Source organism: Helianthus annuus, chromosome 12, assembly GCF_002127325.2.
Source record: "Helianthus annuus cultivar XRQ/B chromosome 12, HanXRQr2.0-SUNRISE, whole genome shotgun sequence".
Taxonomy (NCBI): Eukaryota; Viridiplantae; Streptophyta; class Magnoliopsida; order Asterales; family Asteraceae; genus Helianthus; species Helianthus annuus.
In genome coordinates, this window is record NC_035444.2 from 75,111,432 (window position 1) to 75,135,377 (window position 23,946).

General features: G+C 35.6%; 2 protein-coding genes and 2 long non-coding RNA genes across 4 annotated transcripts; 1 reads left to right on the forward strand and 3 right to left on the reverse strand.

The window, feature by feature from the left end:
• Nucleotides 1-527: 527 nt before the first annotated feature.
• Nucleotides 528-9,434, reverse strand: LOC110895286 (zinc finger protein ZAT3). The gene is made up of 4 exons (XM_022142568.2): nucleotides 9,321-9,434; nucleotides 7,237-7,801; nucleotides 7,074-7,157; nucleotides 528-2,216 (listed from the first exon to the last, which is right to left on the reverse strand). The coding sequence occupies exon 4, from the start codon at nucleotides 1,549-1,551 to the stop codon at nucleotides 601-603; it is 951 nt and encodes a 316-aa protein (XP_021998260.1). The 5' UTR covers nucleotides 1,552-2,216; nucleotides 7,074-7,157; nucleotides 7,237-7,801; nucleotides 9,321-9,434; the 3' UTR covers nucleotides 528-600.
• A 1,043-nt stretch (nucleotides 9,435-10,477) lies between these two features.
• On the reverse strand, nucleotides 10,478-11,987 carry LOC110895284. Its single transcript, XR_002567017.2, has 2 exons — nucleotides 11,112-11,987; nucleotides 10,478-11,039 (listed from the first exon to the last, which is right to left on the reverse strand). It is a non-coding gene; the product is annotated as an uncharacterized LOC110895284 (long non-coding RNA).
• Nucleotides 11,988-14,951: 2,964 nt separating this feature from the next.
• LOC110895285 lies at nucleotides 14,952-15,760 on the forward strand. Its single transcript, XR_002567018.2, has 2 exons — nucleotides 14,952-15,373; nucleotides 15,551-15,760. It is a non-coding gene; the product is annotated as an uncharacterized LOC110895285 (long non-coding RNA).
• A 1,519-nt stretch (nucleotides 15,761-17,279) lies between these two features.
• Nucleotides 17,280-17,888, reverse strand: LOC110893078. The gene has a single exon (XM_022140198.1). The coding sequence runs from the start codon at nucleotides 17,886-17,888 to the stop codon at nucleotides 17,280-17,282; it is 609 nt and encodes a 202-aa protein (XP_021995890.1).
• Nucleotides 17,889-23,946: the final 6,058 nt, after the last annotated feature.

Below are 23,946 nucleotides of genomic sequence, written 5' to 3' on the forward strand. Positions count from 1 at the left end.
CTCATGATGATAATTACTTGTCCGCACTTTTTAAATATATATTTTTTGATGAATAATTATTATATAAATATAAATATCGATATCGATATATAAGTTATCTTCTTAATCGTGAAACGGTGTCGAAAAAATAAATAAATAAAGAATTGCTGATTGAAATAAACGGTTGAAATTCGTATTTGGTTTACACTTTTTATTATTAATTTATTATTATTCTTAAATAAGTTTTGTATCTAATTTTAGTGCACTTGATATAAAACTAATCTAGAACTACTCATCAATGTAGGACATATATATTTATTATTAGAATTCATATTCTATCATTTTTGTAATCTTCATGAATTCAAGATCATTGTCTGAATTCAAGATCACTATTAATTGGGCTTGCGTTTGGGCCTGGTCATGGTTTGTTTTGTTTTTTTTTTTTTTTTCAACTGGTCATGGTATTTGTTTTGTAGCGGTTATCTTTTTATGTTCGAAAATGAGTTGGGCTATATGGTTTTGTCACGAGGCTAGAATTCAAAGGCCAATAGACATGAGATGAAATGGTTATTAATAAGTAATAACATAATAACACAATTACTTACACATTATATTACTCTATCAAAGTCCTAATCTTAAATCCAACCCTACATTTGAACAACTTGAGTAATCTTCTCGAGCCGCAGTCGGCAAATTCAAATCGAACCTATACTCACCCTGCGAGAGTACTAACGTTGAAGCAGCGGGTACAACCTCGTCTTCTTTCTCCCAGTGGCACCTCTTGTGTCCGCCAAGCGCTTGCCCACTCGAAAACACTCTTGAACAGATACTGCACTTGTGTTCACTGCTACTACCACTACCCACAATCATCATCGTATTGATATTTTCAAAATGACCCTCGATCTCTCCTTCCTCTACTTCTTCAACCCCTTCTTTTCTCGTTATTGCAAAACAGCCCTTTACGTTCTTGTGACTCGCCCGGTGCCCCCCTAACGCTTGGTGTGACCCAAACACCTTCTTGCAACTAGTGCACTCGAACCATCCGGGATGACACAACTCTTCACAGTCCGCAACTCGGCTTGGACCGTTGGCTAGCATTAACAAACACGATGCCACGTAACGCTCTTCGTTAGTCGAAGTAGTACCACCGTGATCCACCACCGCAGGCGGCGGGTTAATCCCCCGCCATGTCCTCTCGGGGTGGCAACGCATGTGACCAAACAACGCCTTCCATGACCAGAACTTCTTCCCACATTCACTACACGGACGTGTGATCTTCGGAGCATTCGGGTCAGGTTTTTTCGTGTATTTCGGTTTGGTTGAATGACTGCTGCTACAAGAACTGCCACCAGTGATCGCCGTCGGCATGTTTTGAAGCCTCATCATCTTTGTTCGTTTCTTTCTTGGGTTCTGTTGTTGGGGAGTTACCGCGGTGATCGGACGGACGTCGGAGAAGTGGGATGATGGCCGGAAGATCTCTTGAGTCTCCGGTGAAGAAGGGTAGAGTTGGAAGTCCGATGAAGTGCTACTGGTGGCACCACCACCACCACCCATGATCATATCTCTGTTCATTTTTTTAGCAGAATTGAATTGAATTGAATGAAAGATGGGGAAAAGAAAAAAGTTGAAAAAATGGGCGATTGGGTTCTTTATGGTTAGTGGGAACGGTTACACACAGTATGTGTGAGAGAGACTGTGGATAGGCAGTTATTTTCAGTTATGTACATGTTATTTCCAGAACATATTTGATCAAATTCAGAGCAGGTTACAACAAATACTGCGTTGGGTACATGTCTGATTTTGCAGTTGGTAACTTTAGTTCTGACACTGGTCCTGACTTTTCGGTGTATGTTCTTTTACTTTCGTTTTACTTTACAATAACGTCCCTGTAATTAATTTTTATTTCATTTCACCCCAGCATTTATTATTTTAACAGTTTTAGGGAGATTAAAAGCATACAAGATGATTATTTATTTTTAAACATTAAAAAAAAAGATGTTAACTATTAACAATTGCTTCTTCAACTATTTTTCAGGGGAGAGAGCTACACATGCAGAAGATAACCACACGATTGGTCAAAGTTTGACCTGAGGTAACTGTGTTGAGCAGGAGGAGGGTTACCAGAATAATACATTGCAAGCTGATTATGCAATTTCACTGCATGGACCAGTGTTCTCCAGCACTTATTGGGAATTTATCCAAGACGTCGACAATTTTGGCGCGTTGGACCTCCTTTGCTGCAAAATCAAACCGAAGCTGTTAATTTTACTTGATAAGGTTAACCATACGCATTATTCAAAGGGTAAATTACACTTTTCGTCCTTTATGTTTGTACCGGATTGCCTTTACTAATTTGAGGTCAAGATTGCCACCTATAGCTATTTGTTCCACTTCGCGAACCAAGAAAATTGCCAGGTACCCCAAAGAAGAGTAAACTGCTAAAATCGTCCCTGTGGTTTGACTCAAATTGCTAGATCAGTCCAAAATCAGCTTTTTTTTGCTAAAACAGTCCCTGAGCCTAGTTTCTGTTGCTATTTCAGTCCAATAAATTAACACCGTTAGAACCTCCGTTAATGAATGGGTAAAACTGCTAAATTCGTCCCTGAGGTTTGATTCAAGTTGCTAGATCAGTCCAAAATCAAGTTTTTTGAATTTGTTAATTATAAACTTATTTAGGTATATAATTTTTCTAGACTTGCATTAATTTTTTGAATTTGTTAATTATAAACTTATTTAGATTATAAACTTATTTAGGTATATAATTTTTCTAGACTTGCATTAATTTTTGAATTTGTTAATTATAAACTTATTTAGATTATAAACTTATTTAGGTATATAAATCATTAATATCACAAGAGAAAAAATCCTTTTGTTAGTTATTTTGAAAAATTATTTGTTAGTTATTTTGATTATTATTATTATTATTATTATTATTATCATTAAATATTTACTAATTATATACTTAAGTATTTAAATAAGATAATACTTAATTTAATTTAAATAAAATTAGTTTTAAAATTATAAATGTAGCTTTTTTGAAGAGCGTAATTTAACCGGCCCAGCCTTAAATACTGATTTTATTTTGATGTTGTTGTTGTTGTTGTTGTTGTTACCATGTAAATATTTAGTATTTATTTAAGGATTTAAATAAGACAACAGTTAATTTAAACAATATTTAGTTATGAAAAATACAAACATTATATGTAAATTTAAATATTAAGAAATTAACATAATTTTTATTTGTTTTTATTTAATTCATAATATTTATCAATTATTTTAATTTAATATTTGTATTATAAAGTTCTTTTATTCATTTTTTCTACTTAATTAAGTGGTTTCTTATTTAATAATACTTATCATTCAGGTGAGGTCGGACAACATGTCGTGCCAGAACAAGTCTCATAAAAAGGATTATTTTGGTTTAAGTCAAAACGGGTTCGGGTCAAACCAGTGTTTAAGACAGGTCAAATAAAATTGCGCTCTCCAAAAGAGCTACATTCTATTTATATTTTTATAACTAAACACAAATTTAAATTATATATTTAGGGTAGACATGTAATTTATCTTAAATTTTAAGACATTTAAGAAAATATATAATGTATTTGGTACAAGTATTGATGCATTAAGAACCTGTCATTTACCATTTTTTTTCTCTTGTGATATTAATGATTTATTCAATGAACATAAATATAACTGGACCCGCCTTAAATAAGTTTATAATCTTGTGATATTAATGATTTATATACCTAAATAAGTTTATAATCTACATAAGTTTATAATTAACAAATTCAAAAAATCAATGCAAGTCTAGAAAAATTATATAGCTAAATAAGTTTATAATCTACATAAGTTTATAATTAACAAATTCAAAAAACTAATGCAAGTCTAGAAAAATTATATACCTAAATAAGTTTATAATTAACAAATTCAAAAAACTTGATTTTGGACTGTTCTAGCAACTTGAATCAAACCTCAGGGACGAATTTAGCAGTTTTACCCATTCATTAACGGAGGTTCTAACGGTGTTAATTTATTGGACTGAAATAGCAACAGAAACTAGGCTCAGGGACTGTTTTAGCAAAAAAAGTTGATTTTGGACTGATCTAGCAATTTGAGTCAAACCTCAGGGATGATTTTAGCAGTTTACTCCCCAAAGAATTGAATTCATGCAATGTTTATCTATAAATATTGGTTTTGATCCTTTTTACGGGCATGAACCGAATTCCTTCTGATCATAATATTGGTTATGTGATTGTAGCAGAGGTGAATGTTCTTGAGATCGTTCAGCATCCCCTTTCAATTTTTGCTCAACTACAACCTTTTCCAAATCAGTTAAAATGTTGTGTTGTTGCTGCCAAATTGAACTGAAGGTGATTTAACTTTATTTTGTGGTTTTTTGTTGCTAATTAGAAATACTTGTATGCAATATGCATGTAGCTTCTATTTATATGTTTGGTTCGTTGGTTGGTCTAATTCAATGGCATTATATAATGGCCTTGGATCAGATCACCAGCAGGAATTTCGAAGATCACCATCAAGAAGAAAAGGAAAATACACAGAACGTTGATCAAACAACCTGATCGAATTTTATAAACTTTGAAAACCGAATTACTTGATTAAAAAAACAAAAACATTAACCCTATATAAATACTACACCCAAACCAATTCTAAATAAGCTCTACTTCCTAGCATCAAGGAATTATTCAAATACTAAAGGATAATCAAATCTTGGTATTGAATATGATTGTAAATTGATAATTGAATATGATAAACTAATTACAATTTGATACCCTCGATAATAATAATATTGTCTATCTAATAAAATAACTTAGTCTAACACGCATAGTGCATCCCAACACAACTGCTCTAGAGCAGAACACTTAGGGGCTGTTTGGCAACTTCTGAATGGGTAAGTGTTGAACCAGAAAGAGGTCTGAACCATTAAGTGTTGAACCAGTAAGAGGTCTGAACTATTAAGAGCCAGTATAATACTTAACCATTCAGAGGCAAATGTCTGACCAATTCAGATAAGAGGTCTTAACCATTCAGACTCTGTATAATGTTTAACCATTGAGAGGCAAATGTCTGAACCATTCAGACATCTGCTTCTGAAACAAATAGTCTTAACCATTAAGTGTTGAACCAGTAAGAGGTCTGAACCAATAAGCGCTGAAACAACCTAACAAACCCATGTTTATCCTTGATCCATAACAGATTAATAAAACAACCCAAATTCAAATAAACCAACTAACTTAGTAAATTGGCAGACTCAAAGACACAAAGAAACCATAATCGGCCCTATCACAGCTGCCCCTCTTCTAGCCAACAGTTCACCAGCCAACTTTACAGCCCATTTCTCATGTGAAACCAAACGATTAAGCCCAAGATTATAACAGACAAAGACAGTTGAGGGGATGACTAAACTTCGAATCCCTGTCCTATTCTTGTTTTGGCAAGCAATATGTGAATGTGCTCCTTGGGCCGTGTTGTAAATGGTATTCATTATGTTCTTTTATGATATAGAAGGTTTTAACTGGTTGACGATAGTTCCTTATAAGCTATTTTTTATTCGACCCTTGGTTTTAAAAAGCGAGAGGCGCACAAAAGCGACGAGGTCTAAAATTGAGGCGCGAAGCGCAAAGCGTAAAAGCAGTGGGCTTTTCGTACCCGAGGCGCAAGATATTTATATAATTTTTTTTATATATCCCATACATATCCCATAGGTTTTTAGCTTCCTTTAACCAAAATATAGCTATAAGTAAGGCTTTTATACCATTTTAATTACATGTACAAGTCAAAAAACCCAAGGTACAACATTTTTATGCAGTAAAACGCCTAAGTTACATGAGGCGCGCGCCTCAGGCCAAAAAGCCCACAAAAAAACATCAAAAAATGCGCTTTTTGGTCGCTTCCTGTAATTACACAAGGTGAGAAGCAAAAAAGCCCCAAGCCCTGCGCCTTGCGCCTAGGCGCGCCTAGGGCGCGCTTTTTAAAACCAAGATTCGACCCGTTAAAGACAAACATAACCCGAACCTATATATGCTCATGTTAAATCGAAATCGAATGTATGAATCAGGTTGTTCAAAACAGGGAAAAAATTACACTAGGGCCCCAAATTTTTGTTTCGCTTTGGGCCCCAAAAATGGTCAAGCCAAATTACTTCCAACCCCTAGCTGCCACCACAAGTCGTATCTTGCCGCCTTGGTACCACCACTGGGTTCGCATTCAACATGAGAACCGACAACAAAAAAATCACCGCTACCTAAGCACCTTTAGAAGCACTCACCGGAAAACCACAAGTCCTACTATAGTATTTTTGAAGGGAAGCTTCCAGATGGTGACAAAGATCAATCTATGCATCAATTTCTTGTTTTCGAAATCTCTTTTTTCCTTTGTCGGTATTTGGGTATGTTAAAGCCAACATTGGAACGAGGAACTAAGGAAGCACTCTTTATTTCATGGTTAATACTTACAATTATACAAACTACTTTTCTTTAAGTGGCTGATTAAGGAAGGAATATCAGTAAGATACTTTATGAACCATCAGGTGCCTTCATCGCCATAAAAAATGGACAAACAAGAGCCTGGAGGTGTACCCTACACTGTTAATTCATCAAATGGTTCTTTATCATTAGGGAGGATGCAATTAGGTCAACAAACCACCTAGTTAAGTATATGTCAGTTATTGTTCTGAACGATTTAATAATATAGCTTATTATCATGCATTATTCCTTCACCTTCGTGCTAACCTTGAAACCTTTTGTTGTGTTTGCCAGATCTAACGGTTCTTGAGCAAATTAAATAACACGGACGATCATTTTTTTCTCAATTGGTATCTCTAGCTAGCAGAAAAGAAACTAGGATTATCTTGGTTAATATTATATGTGATTACCAAGGAGATCAAGTGGGAATCTTTAAATTACTTACTCAGAGACTAAAAACATTCTATACTGTGAAAGAGATCATATGTCATAGAAAACTATATAGCAAACTTTTTTTTTCTCTATATTAAAAGTGATGAAATAATTTCATTTACCACCAAATAATTTAAATATGTAATTTGTGAGCATGCAATTTATACACTTTAATATTACCTTCCTCCATAGAGAGCTGAATTGATCTCTTTTCTAGTTCAACTGCAACTCTGCTAAGTCCAACTGACGAGAGGGATCGTAGCACTGACAAATAGGTAAAAAAATGGTCATAAAAGTAAGGTAAAAAAGAGATAAAATAAATATGCGGGGTGGAAGCACATACTCTGGCGATAATCATCTTGATTTGATGAATCCAGAGCCTTTAGAAAGTTCTGCAGTTTGAAATATCTCTCTTCCCAATGCTGAATACTTACAACCTTGGCATTGTTTGATTGAATACAACTGGAATCTATTACAGGCGAGGTGATATTGGTCTTTCCAGATACGCCTTCTGATGTCTTTGGTTCAGGAATACACGTTGTAGAACCATTCACTGGATGTTGTTCATGATTCTTTTCATCTAGTTTCCTACATTGATCATTTGCTTTGTTACCTGTACTCTTCTTATGTTGTTCTGATTCTGTTTTCCTGCGAACATATACAAGATGCCCATTACTACTTGCAGGTGTTTGTTGGGATCTTTTGGTTCCTGTAAGCTTAATGGGCTCAACAACAGGCCCATTGTCTTTCAAAAGAAAGCTTCCGTCGGATTTGGGCACCATATTTCTATTTTCATGTTGCGAATCTCTTAGAGTTGTCTTCTTATCCTGCTTTGTAAAGCTGGTTTCTGAATTTGCCAGAACGTATTCACTGAACTTAGTATCTGTTTGTTGAACCATCCAGAATGACTGTCACCATAGAATTATTTCATAAGTTGTCATTGAAGAGTCAATTTTCCTTAAAATCTTGCAACAGATATTGTCTATACATTCATAAATATTATGCTAGCAGATGCGTATTTTCCAACTATAGTTAAAGGAGAATATAATATCTCAACTTGATGGGCTAACATGTATTTAAATGATTTGTACTCTGCCTTCAATCGTAAGTTCAGAGTGATGACAGCTTAAATATATCAATCATAAATTTGAGGGTTAAAAACAGTATTTAACTGCTGCTCTCCAGTCCATTGATCAAAGTTCTAAAAGTGTTTATCTCATAATGACCACCTACACTCAATTTGTGATAAGGAGTTGATCCAAGAGTCAGCAAAAAATTATATGGACCAATTGAACAAAGGGAAGCAGGGTACCAAACTTCAAACAACTTGGGATAGGAGTAGAGTTACGGGCCCATAACCAGCGGACGGAAAGGTCTCGACGAGCCGAATCCCATGGCCAACTCCATAAGCAGTTTGGCCCGCCCAACTTCCTTCATTTAAGGCTCCGGTTTCGTCACTCAAAATTTTCCCCATTTGAACTATCTTCAATCCTTTCCTTTTTCACCTAAAACGTGTAAACCATTGATCGACATAATTTACACGTCTATTTTGTGTAGTGTGTACTTAATTTTAGTATATAACTCCTACTTTGCAACTCCTACCGACAGCTTTAGTGCAGCTGGTTACATTGTTCTTTGGGAATCGGGGGGCGCGGGTTCGAAACCCGTCACCAACTTTCTTTTTGTTTCTTTTTAAAAAAATAAAAAAAAATCCAAAAATTTGGCAATACTCGCCATATTTAAAACTCACTATACAAGAACACCTCTTGTATTGGTTTGATCAATCTGTTTTAAATCAAATTCTTTAAAAATTACTCGCTGTTTATAATTCTTTCTCACGCTCTGCGTCTAATTGAGACCATACCGACTCGAATTTCCCTCCCTATAGGTTACTTATAAAGAAAAAAAAAGTTAAAAAAGAAAAAGAAAGAAAGAAACACAAAACCTAATTCTCAAGCAACACAAGTATGCTTAACACCTTCAATCTGGATAAAAAAACAAAACCAACTGCATGCATTGGATCTGTAACTAAATCAAATCAATCAAACAATTAGATCAAATGAGCTTCAATTTCATGATTTCATCCACAATCCTCATACCTTCAATCTCCCAAACAATACAGAATGTATTCAAAACAGTAATCAATCACAAATCAATACAATTAACATCAATCTAAACCGATTAGCGTCAAATTCATGAACAATTAACCAATCCGAACATCAATAACCTAACGGTAACAACAGTTGGCGATTCCTAAAAAGTAAACCTAAATTAGGTTTTCAATTTCGGTAAAACGTAAATTAAAGTTTAAAGATGCCTTGATGCGAACGAAATTAAAGTGCATGAACAAAATTAAAGTTTGTTGATGAATGATGTATGATTATGATTGGAATAATATGATCAACGCAATTGAAAGAGATGTATTACCTTGAGAGAGAGAGAGAGAGAGAGGATTGATTGAATGTTTGGTGTGTGAGATGAGCTACAAAGGTGTTCGTTTGTTTCCCGTTATCAGATTGCTCTAACTGGTTTATGATTATCGGATTGTTATTTATTTATATTTACTAGGCTATCACCCGGGAACATCCCGGGTTAGGAAAATTTAGTTTTTAATAATAAAAGGTACATAAACAACATTTTCAAACTCATTCGTATCTTCTTTCCCTTCTCACAATAATTTATTTGTTCGGTTTCATCAGTATCCTAACTTTGTCTCCATGTGTATTCATAGTTTTCGTGTAAAGCTAATAACCTTTTAATTCTTAATGAGATCTCAGTATAAAAATGTTTCGTAAACCCATACAAAATGTTATTTTGTTTTCTTTTTTCTTTTATTAAGACTCATCGATTAAGGTCAAACCTAGTACTCTGATCATTGTGATGAAATCCTTACACGACAAATGATAAGTTGATTAAGTTAAAAGGAAAAAAAATATTGGTTAAAAAAGGCTAGATTTACTCATATATATAAAAAAAGCATATAAAGATTTTTAGTTGAATTTCATAAGTATCCCAACTTTGCCTCCATATGAATTCAAAGTTTCTATATAAAGCTAATTCTATTTTAATTCATAATGAGATCTATGTATAAGAATGTTTTCGAAACTCATACACCTAAGAAGACACACCATGGTGGATGAATAGCCAAAGGGGCCTATTGCCCATAAATTTTTTAGATCACACCAATTGTTTAATTCAACAACATATTTCCCCTCATCATATCATATGAAATAAAATAACTATATATGAACTTACATATATGCCAAATAAATAATTTTATTCAATAAGACTACATTTCCTTATTCTCCTAATAATTTTGTTCATCTAGCAATCATTATATGAACCATGCCAAAATAATCTCATACCCTACAATTTAAGCCATACATGAAAGCTTCCGGTATATGAAAATCGAATGAAATTAAATCTCTATGAAAATATAACATCTCCATGAATCATATAATATTTAATAGTGGTAGACATAAAACTTAAGAAGAAAGGAATGTTCAATTAATTATGTAATGATTGATTTACTATGAACTGAGAAAAACAAATACGAAATAATCATTGGTGTTGCTCCAAACTTAAATAAAGTGACATATTAGCTAAGTTAATGACAAAGTGAATATACAATTAAAAATAATTATATACTTTTTGATAACTAAAGTTACAAATTGCATCACAATTTAAAATTACACTACCAAAACAAAACAAAACACAAATCAACCTACATTGAAGATATTAAACGATCTCCACCATCGCCACGTAATGGACCACTCTTTCGATCTATTCTTCACCCAAAAAAAACGCAAAGCTTTCATTTCTTCTACAGCTTTCACCAAAGACACATGCGCTTGATTAAACATTTTATCGTTTCGCGTACGCCACACACCAAATGGCAAATAGCAGTCAGAATAACGGCGTGGAATGCTTTCTTCTTCTCCCCAAGATAACGTAAGCTGAAAGCATAGGTCGATTGAACATTACACCACTGGGATAGAATCTGCCACACCAATTTTGCATAGGAGCAAGACATGAAGATGTGTTGACACAATTGAGAGACTTCCCCACAAAACACACAAAGATCCGCAATGGCAAGAAAATCCTTTTAAGCAAAGTGTTTGATGTTGGAAGACGGTTCTTTCAGCCCTGCACACAACGATTGAAACCTTTTTAGGCCACCCACTTATTCCACTTAAAAAAATAATCCGGAGATCTGACCATTTGCAGCCCCCGTTTTAAGCTATTAACTGTGAAAACCTTTGAGTCATCCAAATCCCAGAACCGAAATGCGTAATGATCTTAGCAGCCATAATCCTCAAACTCCTCGGGAAGAAGCAAGGCCCTTTACCAGGCCCACGCCACTCTCAGACCACTTCCTCCAACATTCAACCTGTCTGATCTTGTTCGAGTCAAGGGCCAACAGGGAGGGGAACAACTGATGCAGTGGACTCGACCCCACCCACACATCCAACCAAAACATTATTCTATCTCCATTACCCAACACCCCTCTTATAACAATTTGAATTGGAATTAAATATAAATTAATAATCGAACTTTTAAAATAACAACACTAAACAAAGATATGCATGATATAAGTATTTTTTAACTAATTCAATGGGCAAAATGCTACACTAACGTAGTAACGTTGTTTAAAACAACTCTAATTTTATTGATTACTAAGACCACAATATTTTACAATATAAATTTAATAGAAAAATACCCAATAAGTAAGAATATAAACTAAAATTGTCTTGTAAATACCCCATATAGAATTATGTTAAAAAAGAGCAGCCCTTTATTGATGTTATAATAGATATAAAATAAACGTACAGAAGATCAGGGCAAACAATAAAAGAACTGAATTAATTAATGACCTGTTGAATTTTTGAAATCTAATCTATACATCTTTGACTTACAGTCCATTTGAATAAAATTATGCTAATACTAAGAGTGATTCATATTAAATTTGAAATTCAAGCATAAACAGAGTAAGTTAATGAAGGGTTTATGTTTTAACTTCTGCTTTACATTCTAGTTACAAAATAATAAAAAATGAAAAAAGAAAATGGATTCCAATCTCTTAAATTGTAATGCATGTAGGGGTGTTCATGAGCCGAACCGAACCGAGCGGAGGTCTGCTCGTGCTCGGTTCGGTTTGAAACCGAGCCGCTCGGTTCGGTTCGGATTTAGGAAATCGAGCGGAAATCTTATGCTCGTGCTCGGTTCGGTTTAGAACCGAGCCGCTCGGTTCGGTTCGCTTTTGCTCAGTTTTATTTAGCATTCCTACACAGACATTCATTCACCAAAATTCACCAACTTATATGTCTCACATACACTTTAACAATTTAACAAAATAAAAACATAAAAAGTCCCACAAAAAAACACAAAATGTCATCCAATGTTTAATGTTTAAGAACATCAAAAATGCAAAATAATTTCCAAAACACACGTTGAAGTCATTCCAGACATCTTCAATCAAAAACTGAATTCAAAACATAAAATTTGCTACATGATTCTAGGGGCTGTATAATTGGATATGCTACATGTTTATTATATTTAATAAATATAATATATATGTATTTAATAAATATAATATATAATAATAATAATAATAATAATAATAAATTCGATCGAAACCGAACGAGCGACGAGCGAGCGTACCTATGCTCGTGCTCGGTTCGTTTTTAAACCGAACCGAGCTGCTCGGCTCGGTTTTAACCGAGCAAGGAATCGAACGAGCAAATTTCCGAGCTTTTTCGAACGATCGTCGAACGATCTTCGAGCGCCGAGCAGTTTGGACACCCCTAAATGCATGCAGCCTCTTAGGATCACTTTAAACACGTAAATTACTTTTTTTATTGGCAAACTAACATATTCCTAAAATACCCGTATACCTCCACATAAAGGGGATATACGTTACCACTACACCATGTCCTCTGAGGACAAACACACAAGTTACCTATTAGAGATAGTGAAAAAATCTTTATGGGTCAAGACAACATGATCCACACGCAATGATGGAAAAAATCTTTGATTTTGACCCGTTACCCAACACGTCAATTTTGCTATGTTTAGCATAGGTAGACATAATTTTTGTGTTATTCAATTAGCTCAAATAATAAACATCCCAACTCAAGTGAGAAACAGAGTTAATCAAAGTTGCAGGTCATTTGGCATACCTCATATGCTTTCATTGAAAGATCATAAATCACTTTCTTGTAAGTTCCAGACTTAGATTCAGCCATGTCTCTATGATAATCCACATTTCTGCAGGAAAATTAAAAAGAATATCAAAATATACACCACAGTTATCAAGTGTTTTTTATTCTTTTAAAACTATTGAAATACATTTCTGGATTATAGATAAAGCCAGGGCCGGCTTGGGCCAGGTGCAGGGTGGGCCACCGGACAGGGCCAAAAACGTAAGAGGGCCCGAAAGTTTAAAAAAATATATATATAACAAATCTATAGCGAACCCATAAATATAATTAGAGGTAACCCTATTTACAAGAAATAGTCACAGTCTAGTGGAAGGCCTCTTGTTTTCATACAAATGGTATTCGATTCGAGTCCTCTCTATGTAATTTTTTATCAGTTTTATTCACGGTTGTTTGGTGTTGTTTTGTTTTTTAGGGTTTGAGAAGATAGGACGAGAGTTTTAGGTTGTCATTAAAAAAAAGAAGGGAAGGGTTATGACTCTACACATGTTGGGACTATAGTTAGGACTTTATATCATGTTCATGTTTGATTAATAGATATTTCTGTTAAGAAAGCGGTAAAAGAGACTATGAATCTCAGTATTTTCAAAGAGTTACATGATTTCGTTAAGATTTTTCATCCACTGTCTCCAATAGAAATAGAAGAAAGATTAATACCTGACAAAGATGGGATTTATATAATTATCAATTTTAATTTTAATTGTTATACAGAACATAATAAATGATACTAAAACATTTAAAAGAACTCGTAGAAATAACAATATCTATACTATCTTTTTACCATGATTTTAAAAGGGAGTTTAGCATCATAAAACGAGGGTGAATTTAGAGTTCTTCTAAACACATTTTGTCTCGCATCATTTGTCTATAGAAAAATATGTCAATGATCAAAAAACGAGGGTGAAATTACAGTTTTTCTAAACACATTTTGTCTCGCATCACTTGTCTATAGAAAATAGTGTCAAAGGAAAACCTTTATAGATAGAGAAGGGTAACTTAACAAAGTTCATTAGTTGCTTTGTTTAGTTGCGTCGATTGGCTCTTTGGCATGTTTAGTTCTAATTTTTTTCTTGGTTCAAAAGCCGGTTCAAAACTGAACCAAACTATAAATTTTGATTTGGTTATGATTATGGCTTAAAACTGAATCAAACCGCCATGTGCACACCCTTTAAACACCAACTTAAGTGTTTTGTTCTCAGCCCTATCGTGCGGACACCACTACAATAATTCTTTAATTGAACACTAAAGATTGGTATAATGTCATTTTAAGGTTAGGGTTTTTTTATCTAAAATATGAATATGAATTATTAATATATGTTGATAACCAGGTGACGAAGGTTAGACTTGATTGTGACAACTGTGCTCTGTAAACGATATGTTCACCATGTTACTGATATGTTCATCATGTTAATGGAATGTTCATCATGTTACTGGAATGTTCATCATGCTACTGAAATGTTCATCATGTTACTGAAATGTTCATCATGTTAACGGAATGTTTATCATGTTAATGGAATGTTCATCATGTTACTGGAATGTTCATCATGTTACTGAAATGTCCATCATGTTAATGGAATGTTCATCATGTTACTGAAATGTTCATCATGTTAATGGAATGTTCATTATGTTACTGGAATGTTCATCATGTTACTGAAATGTTCATCATGTTAATGGAATGTTCATTATGTTACTGGAATGTTCATCATGTTACTGAAATGTTCATCATGTTAATGGAATGTTCATTATGATACTGGAATGTTCATCATGTTACTGAAATGTTCATCATGTTAATGGAATGTTCATTATGTTACTGGAACGTTCATCATGTTACTGAAATGTTCATCATGTTAATGGAATGTTCATCATGTTACTGGAATGTTCACCATGTTACTGATATGTTCATCATGTTAATCGAATGTTCATCAAGTTTGTTGGAAGTTAGTCAGTTATGTTTGTTTGTAATTGCATTGATTCGTGTTGATATGTTTGTAGATAAGGCTCAACTTACAAATACGTGAATGTGACTTGTATGTATGTAGATATGGAACTGTAGCATGTGTAAGTAGTGTGAACTTGTATGTACGTACATATGAATGGGATACGTATGAATGTACTTAGATATATGAAAGTGTATACACGTGTTGTAATCTAATGATTGTAGATCACTGGTATACGTATATGTGAAGATGTGGGTTTTCAATATGTTTGAGATCACGTACTCCTAACCATGTTACTATTGAGAATGAAATAAATGGAGTGCAGGTATGGGAACGCCGAACTCTCGAGGAATTGTGTCGGACTCGAGTAAATAAAATCGAGAGGATGTTTCAATGGAATACCTTACGTAGTAGAATGTGATATAGCCTTTTTAAGTATATGTATTAAATTATATATGATGTTACCATGTACTAACGTGTTGGTTATATATGGTGACTGCAGGTTAGTCAAATATTCATGATGGACAAGTGAACGAGGATCAAGTTGAAGATCATGGATTGTACAGGAAAGCGGTCATGTTGTTTGTAATCATTTGTTAACATAGTTACATTAAATAAATGATGAATGATGTATTTATGTTAGAAGGGTTGACCTAAACGGTATTTTAGTACGTTAGAGTAGTTAAAAGAAAGAAATTTTACGGTTCATTTTCCGTTGCGTCGTTTTGGCTCAAATTGTAGGGTCTTACAAAAAACGCTCATTATTATGGTGTAATTTTTTTAAAAACAAGTTATGTATAAAAAAGTTATTGACGTTCTAAAAAGATTGGGGGGGGGGGGAGGGGTTGCATGTGATTCCTAAATTTAAGGCATACGCAATTTACTTTTATATCCTTAATTCAATAAATCAATCAATTTAATTAAAACAAGTATTACAATTTTGCCACTCATTTAATCTCATCTATCAATTACCTAATCTAATGATCATAATCACTTCTTACACTTTTTAGACAAAACATACTTTGTAGAGGAACTCCACCCCTTTATCCATATCCATATAATTTTATTAAAAATTTCTATTTTCTCTCTCCTTTTCAATTAAAATTTTTTTATTACCTTTGTTATTATCTTTTCTCTCTCCTTCACTCACAACCATAGTTGTAAAAGTCCCCTCTAGACTCCGAGTACTCACCGAGTACTCGCTACAAGGTAGACTATTGAGACCCGAGTATTGTTCCCCTAGGCTGATTACTCCCTAAGTAATCTCTGCGTAGGCCGAGTACTCTCAAATCCGACTAAGTAGCGCCTAGAGACTTTTGCAACCATGCTCACGACCACCTTTAAAAATACTAAAAAACTTATAAGGGGTGAACAGTGTTTCTCATATATGTTTACATATGAACACTAACATTCTCATATATTTTATCTCTCATCCAATCATAACCACTCACAATCATTACTTATAATATAACTAGCTCATTCACATAAATATAAGAGATTAATTTTAAATGCTCTAATAATTTTTTTTGAGTGGAAAAGAGATAAAGAATGGTAAAAATTGATTAAAAGAAATAATATATAATTGAATATAGAAAGATATGTGGAAGGTTTTTTGAAAACTTTTTAAATTGATAAGGTAAATGTGTGTTATAGTTAAATTATAAGGATATGGATAAGAACTCGAATGTTTGATTCCCAATGTGTGTCAAACAAAACCCCAACTGGAAATACATCAAGAGAGAGGGCAAAATCATCAACTTCATCTGGCAAATATATCCTTTCATTTTTTAATTTTGAATTAGTGGTGTTATGAATAGCAACTGTGTTAAATATGTTAGTAAGGAAGCTAATAAGTCATGGAACCAAACGCTAATAAAATTTGGACCTCAGTAACCTTGAGAAATAGCTGCCTAGTTCGCATCATTAACTGGTTATATGTTGTAAGGTATCCTTCAAAGGTCTTGTGCATACACATTTGTGTCATTAACAAACCAGATTATCTGCTTGCAGCTTGCAGAAGGTCTCTCCATAGTTTTTTTTTTTTGGGTAAAGGGTTACCCCGGTAAAATTTTATTACCATCCAAACATATAAACTAAGTGAAGACTAAACTGCCTCCAGTTCTCATGTATGACATGCCATACAAGAGTAAACAAGCGTAAAACAAACAGAAAACGCTAAACAAACACACCATTAACTCGACCATTAACCAACTCAAAACAAAACACTAAACTTAGCCACAATCATCATCCGCCACTAGAAGACCTCTCGGTAGACTCCACTCCTGCATGACTCTTGTCGTGTGGATGGAATTCTTGAACCTCATTGTGTGAAGTTTCATTCTAACCGTGGATAACATAATCTCTACCAGCTGGTCTTTACTTCTTCGCTTGTCGGTGAAAAGCCTTCGATTACGCTCTTCCCAAACAAAATAAGCTGTTGCACAAACTACAATTTTCGCAATAATGTGTTCGGCCATGTTAGACTTTGCTATGCCCACCAAATATTCAAAGATATCGGTCCATGTTTGCTGAATCCTATCCATACCCGCTTTCCCACGAACTTCATACCAAACTTTCTTAGCGACATCACATTCAAAAAACAGATGCTCGTGCGAGTCAGGACCCCTTGTACATAGAGAGCAACATAACAAGCTGAAATTAGCATTGCCCGGATTCCATCTAATCATCACATCTTGAGTCCTCAACTTTTTAAGCACAAGAAGCCATACAAGAAAAGCATGCTGAGGAATAGCCTGAGGGAACCAAACCACACCCGACCATTGCACCCCATGTTGAGAATTCTGCAACTCCTCCCAAACCGTCGATGTACAAAACTCCATGTCTCGACCACTAGAAGTAGACCATATCAGCTTATCTTGTTTAAACGGCTCTAAAACCGGGTTTTGTAGATTACTCAGCCTCGGAAAACGAGTAACCTAAGACCCTGGCCAAATCCATTCTCCATTTATAAACACATCAGCAACTCGAGCATTCATGCTAAAACCTGCATTCGCTATGCTTCTGGGCGTAATGATACTACTGATCGGGCACATCGGATCCCATTTATCAAACCAAACACTAGTGCTCATACCATCGCCCAACTTAACCCACATATGATCCCGAATACTAGGTCTCAGCTTTAACATCTTTCTCCAACACCAAGTTATATTATTCTTAATCGGCACATCCCAAAAATTCCTACCTCGTATATGATAAGAATGTATCCACTTCACCCATAACGACTCTCGGTTAGTAAGCAGATTCCATATGTGTGTTACCATAAGGGCCTTATTCATATCACCAACCCTACGGATACCCAACCCACCTTCATCTTTTGGTAAACAAACAGCTTTCCAATTTACCTTCGCCTTACCTTTGGTTCTATTCCCTTGAGTCCATAAAAACATACGCATTCTTTCCTCCAACTCGTGTATAATACGTTTTGGAAGAATAAAAACCGATGCCCAATAAACATGCAAAGAAGACAAAACCGACCTGATCAATTGCAATCTACTAGCGAACGATAAACACTTAGCTTTCCAGTCAGTAATTCGAGCTTCCATTTTTTCCACCAGACATTTACAATCTTTGTAATTAAGCCGAGTAGATATAAGAGGAACCCCTAGATACTTGACAGGCAAAACCCCTTCCTCAAATGACATAATCTCTAGAATCCGAGCTTTAGCTGAGTCCACCACATTGCCAAAAAAGACAGTACTCTTTAATATACTAGGCACAAGCCCTGACATGTTTTTAAAACTGTTAAGAGAATCCATAATAAATTTTGCCGATTTCTGATCCCCCCTAGCAAACAGGAACAGATCATCTGCAAAGCATAGATTGATAATTCTTTGGTTTTCACATTTATTATGAAATCGAAACTCCGAAGAGATCGACACCTGCTTCTGTAATATCAAAGTCAGAATCTCCATCACCAATGTAAAGAGATAAGGGGACATTGGGTCCCCCTGTCTGAGCCCACGCTTACCTTTAAAGTAGCCATAAAGGTTCCCATTCATCGCAATCGAAAACGTTGTAGAATTGACACAAGCCATGATCCACATAACCATTTTCGGGTGAAAACCAAATCCCACTAAGACAGTCTCTAGGAATTTCCATTCAACCGTATCGTAGGCTTTCTGAATATCCACCTTAAACGCGCATCTAGGAGGACCAATATTCCGATGATAATTGTGCATAAGTTCCTGAGTTAACAGGATATTATCTGAAATTTTTCTACCCGGTACAAAAGCAGACTGGTTAATGCTCACAATATCACCTAATCCTTCTTTAATACGGTTAGAGATGATCTTACTTATGCATTTATAGAGCGTATTGCAACAAGAAATCAGTCTATAATCCGTAATTAAAGTAGGCGTAGATACCTTAGGGATTAAAGAAATCACAGTATGGTTCAGTTGCTGAAGTAATTTCCCATTTTGAAAGAAATCCCGGATCGCTTTGCAAACCTCCTGACCAACAATATCCCAAGATTTTTTAAAGAAAATAGACGTGTACCCATCGGGCCCCGGAGCTTTGTTTCCCGAGATCGAGAACATCGCTTCTTTAATCTCCTCATCCGAAACCTGATGAGCCATATTTTGAGCTTTAACAACCGACAACCTCTGAACAAATAAATCATGAGTAGGTTGCGCCAAAGTCTCCACATTAGTACCGAAGAACCTCGTATAATGGTCCACCAAAATCGGAGGTACATCACTACCTTCAAACATCTTACCGGTCGAGTCCCGAATGGAAAAAAAACGACTCCTATGATTCTTTGCTTTCAACACATTATGAAAGTACCTAGTATTCGAATCTCCCAAAGACAGCCAGTCTACCTTGGACTTCTGCTGAAAAAATAACGCTTCATCCCGAACAGCCTCTTTATACATACAAAGCGCACTATCAATTTTAGTCATCAACTCGCCATTACCCGGGCTCCTATCCAGCTCGACCTGATACTCCTCCAAAAGCTTCCTCGTATTTTTAACCTTGTCATGCAAATTTCCTTGATCAAACAGGAGTTTACGAAGAGGTCCCTTCAAGAGCCTAAGTTTCTTTACCACCTTAAACATAGCATAACCCGAAAAATCTATTTCCCAAACCCGAGTAACCTCCTCTCGAAACCGACTCTTCTCCGCAATTAAGTTTACAAACTTAAAAGGCTTAGGTTTTTTCCGTTCCACATTCGGAAGAACAAGAATGCAAGGCGTATGGTCAGAAACCCGATACGGCAAAAAACGGGCCGCCGTATCTTTAAATACATCAATAAGACACACATTCCCTAGAATCCGATCTATCTGTTTAAATATTGCATTCCCAATTTTTTGTTTGTTCGTCCAAGTGTAATGAAAACCGGAGCTATTGACATCAAACACATCAATAGCATTCACACATTCCTTGAATTCCCTTGCACTAATACTGCTCGTAGAGGTTCCCGTTAGAGTATCGTCCGATTCCAACGTAGCATTAAAATCACCCATAATGGCCCACGGTTTATTCCGCATAAACGAGTGGTGTTGACAAAGGTCCTTCCATAAATCCCTTCTATCCTTATAATAATTTTCCGCATAAACGAAAGAGCAAAACAACGACTTTTTATCAAGCTTGAACACAATCTGCGTATGAACCACCTGATTCGTTTGAGCAAGAATCATAACATCCACAATATTTTCATCCCAGCCCACCATTATTCGCGTCCCTCTAGAACAACAACTAGCATTAGTGGCCCATTTCCAGTTACTACACACTTTTTTTGCAAACATCCGACACATTCGAAGCCTCCACATGAGTTTCCATAATAGCACATACATGTACATGATTATCAGAAATTACCTGACGAACCTCCTTTTGCTTAAGGGAGCGGTTCAACCCCCTAATATTCCAAGCGACGATGCTACCCATTAGAAACCCCGTTACCGGGTGTGCTTGCACCCTCAGATTTATTACCATCAATCTTCTTATCCATAAACTTTGGAATCTCATCTAACAGGTCATCCACTCTAATATCATCTATAATAATCTGATCCGTAGAACCCTTACTTCCTTATTGATAGATTTCCCTTGTTTCACCGGAATAGCACTAGACTCATTCATTCTATTGACCGTCTCCTCGTCTTGTAACACATCAAACGGATTTGACACCTTAACTTGATTAGCGGACGAAGAAGCTTTATCCGATTGAGTATTGGCTTTAATAATCGGCCTATAAACCTTCTTCGGCTTCCTGTTATACACCTGAAATCCTTGTTGTCCCCCTTTTTTATTCTTGCCTTTAAACTCCTTAAAATTATCCGCATCACTCTTGGTTCCATCATCCACTACCCTTTTCAAATTTTTCGGGCATTGGTTGCTCTCATGCCCGAAAACACAACACGTAGCACACCTAAGCAGCTCCCAATCATATTCTACTTTCACCTCAGCCATCGAAAATCCACTATTACCCAGCCCTGGGACCGCCACTTTCACTGTTCTTTTTAACTCGGATCCAGCATGCACCTCAATGAGAGCTCTAGCAAAACTGCTTCTACCCCAAGATTCAGTACACATCGAAGCCGTGTATGAATCTAACATTTTCGGTTCCCCTATTTTAGATGCTAATAAGCTCAATCCATCCTCACTAAACGCCCTCAAAGGCACATCATGCATCTTTACCCACACCGGAATAGCCGTGATATCTTCTTTAACAATGTTAACCGAAGGTGACCACTCATTCAAAATAATTGGTACATTCCTAATCATCCACGGTCCATCCTCCAGCAATTTTTCCATCCCCGTCTTGGAGTTAAACTTAAAAAAGAAAAAGCCCTTTGCGTTCATCATTAATCTTTCTAACCCATATTTTCCCCACTGATTTTTAGCAAAGTATTCTACAACTGGAAACGCCAAACGCTTACCCAAGAAGTACCCATATAACGTATTTGCAAATCGATCACTAACTTGTTTCACCGATTCCACAGGAATCACAACGTCCACCCCGTCCATCTTCTCCACCGTTTCCAGCTTCCGGAAGTTTACTTTCACGGGTTCCTTATGGGTTTGAACAGCCTTCGCATACGAGATAGGTTTGTTACTGGTATTTTCCAAATTGTCCTCTTTACTTGTATTACTTTTCTCAGCAAACGTTTGACTTTTAGAGCCCATATTATCAATCTGACCAGAACTTAACACAGTCTCCATATGCTGATCATGTATATGGAAACATTACCTGAATAATTACCATCCGGACCCTTCTGATCAGACTTGTTCAGATTGAGACTATCAAATGTCATTGGCTTAACAAGTGGATCACCAACCGGTTTGGAGATCTTTGACAACCCATCCAGAACCGAATTACCCGATGTAGAAAACAATCCCCTTCTCGGCATCTTCGGATTACCTTCAATATTCGTTACTCGTAAACTGATGCCACGCACAGGAGCTGTTCCAGGGGTGACATCCGACTCATCATTCACGTTGCCACCAGCATTAGGCAAAAACGGATATCCAGCCTCATCAATACAACACTTCTCTCACTCATCACGTAAATCAAACAACCATGCACCAGAAAAAAACTACAGACAATCAGTAAACACGAATGAAGAAAAAAACCAGAAACCCTAATTTAGCATAAACCCTAACCCATGAAGCAATTAAAATCGAATAGAGTTCTTGTTAAGTCTAGGTTTCTGCCTAACCAGAAGGACCGACAAAACAATAGATCTATCCCACCAAATCAACTACACAGGATCGGGCTGCGATTTAAAAAAACGAGACAAAAAAACCCTAGATTTAACGCAATCCTTTTGCTAACTAGTTCGAATTAGCAGTATTGAAGAATCAACGCTGTAATGATCAGACTGTTATACAAAGATCATGCAGAAAAAATCGAAGGTTTCAAGGGGGGCCAAAATCGCCATGCTAGAGAGAGAAATTAGGGCCGGCTTACGTTGAACGTTCGGTATTTGAGATGAAAGGTATGGTTCAGTTGGTTCTAAAGAATATCCATGGGAGTTTAATCATCATAATGGATTCTTTATCCATATCCATATAAATGTTTTGAGATGAAGGAAAAAGGAATATCCGGGTCAATAGAAGACAGCTTCCTGTAGGCACCTGTCAACGGATTCCAAAAGACTAGCTCAGCATTTGAGGCTAAACATACCAACCCATCCAAGCTTGCTAAGACAAGCACATCAGGATTGGGATCAGGGTTAGAAGGGATGATTTCCGAAAGAGGAAGCTTGTGTAAGGTGGGTCCGTCAATGAGGAGAAGTTTATAGTCGTTGATGGTTGTTCCATGGTACCGAAGGTGCATCCTGGCAAACGTAGGTGAGGATAGGAATGACTTCCATTGTTTGCACACACATCTGCAAACACCCACAGATTTAGCCGCAAATCGTGGTTATATCTCCGAGTCTATTAAACTAAGTGGAAGTGGAAGGCTCTTCTTGTGCATTTTTGTTGATCTTCGGGCTTCAATTTCCGTCGATATCTTCATCTTCTATGCTTTGGGTTGGGGCTTCGTTTGCTTTGAACTCACGATGTTTTTTTCATTATGTGTGGAGTCTATATATATTGACCTAAAAGTTTTACCTTAGAGAACAAGTAAACATGGATTTTTTTTCTTAAATTCTTAGTGTTTGAGGAGTTCGATAATTAATTTAGTATAATGATGATAATTAAATTAAATTAATAGGATTTCCCAACTTTATCTCCATGAAATTTGGATGGACACACCAATTTTTGTAAATTATCTATTTTTAGATTATGTACTATAGTTTATATAAATAAAATATTATTTTTGTTGTTATTTACCTTTTAGATATAGCTTTTTTATACTAAATGAAAATAATTATATTGGTACTAGGTTAGAACCCTGTGTATTACACGGGTTGAATAAATGTAATTTTATAT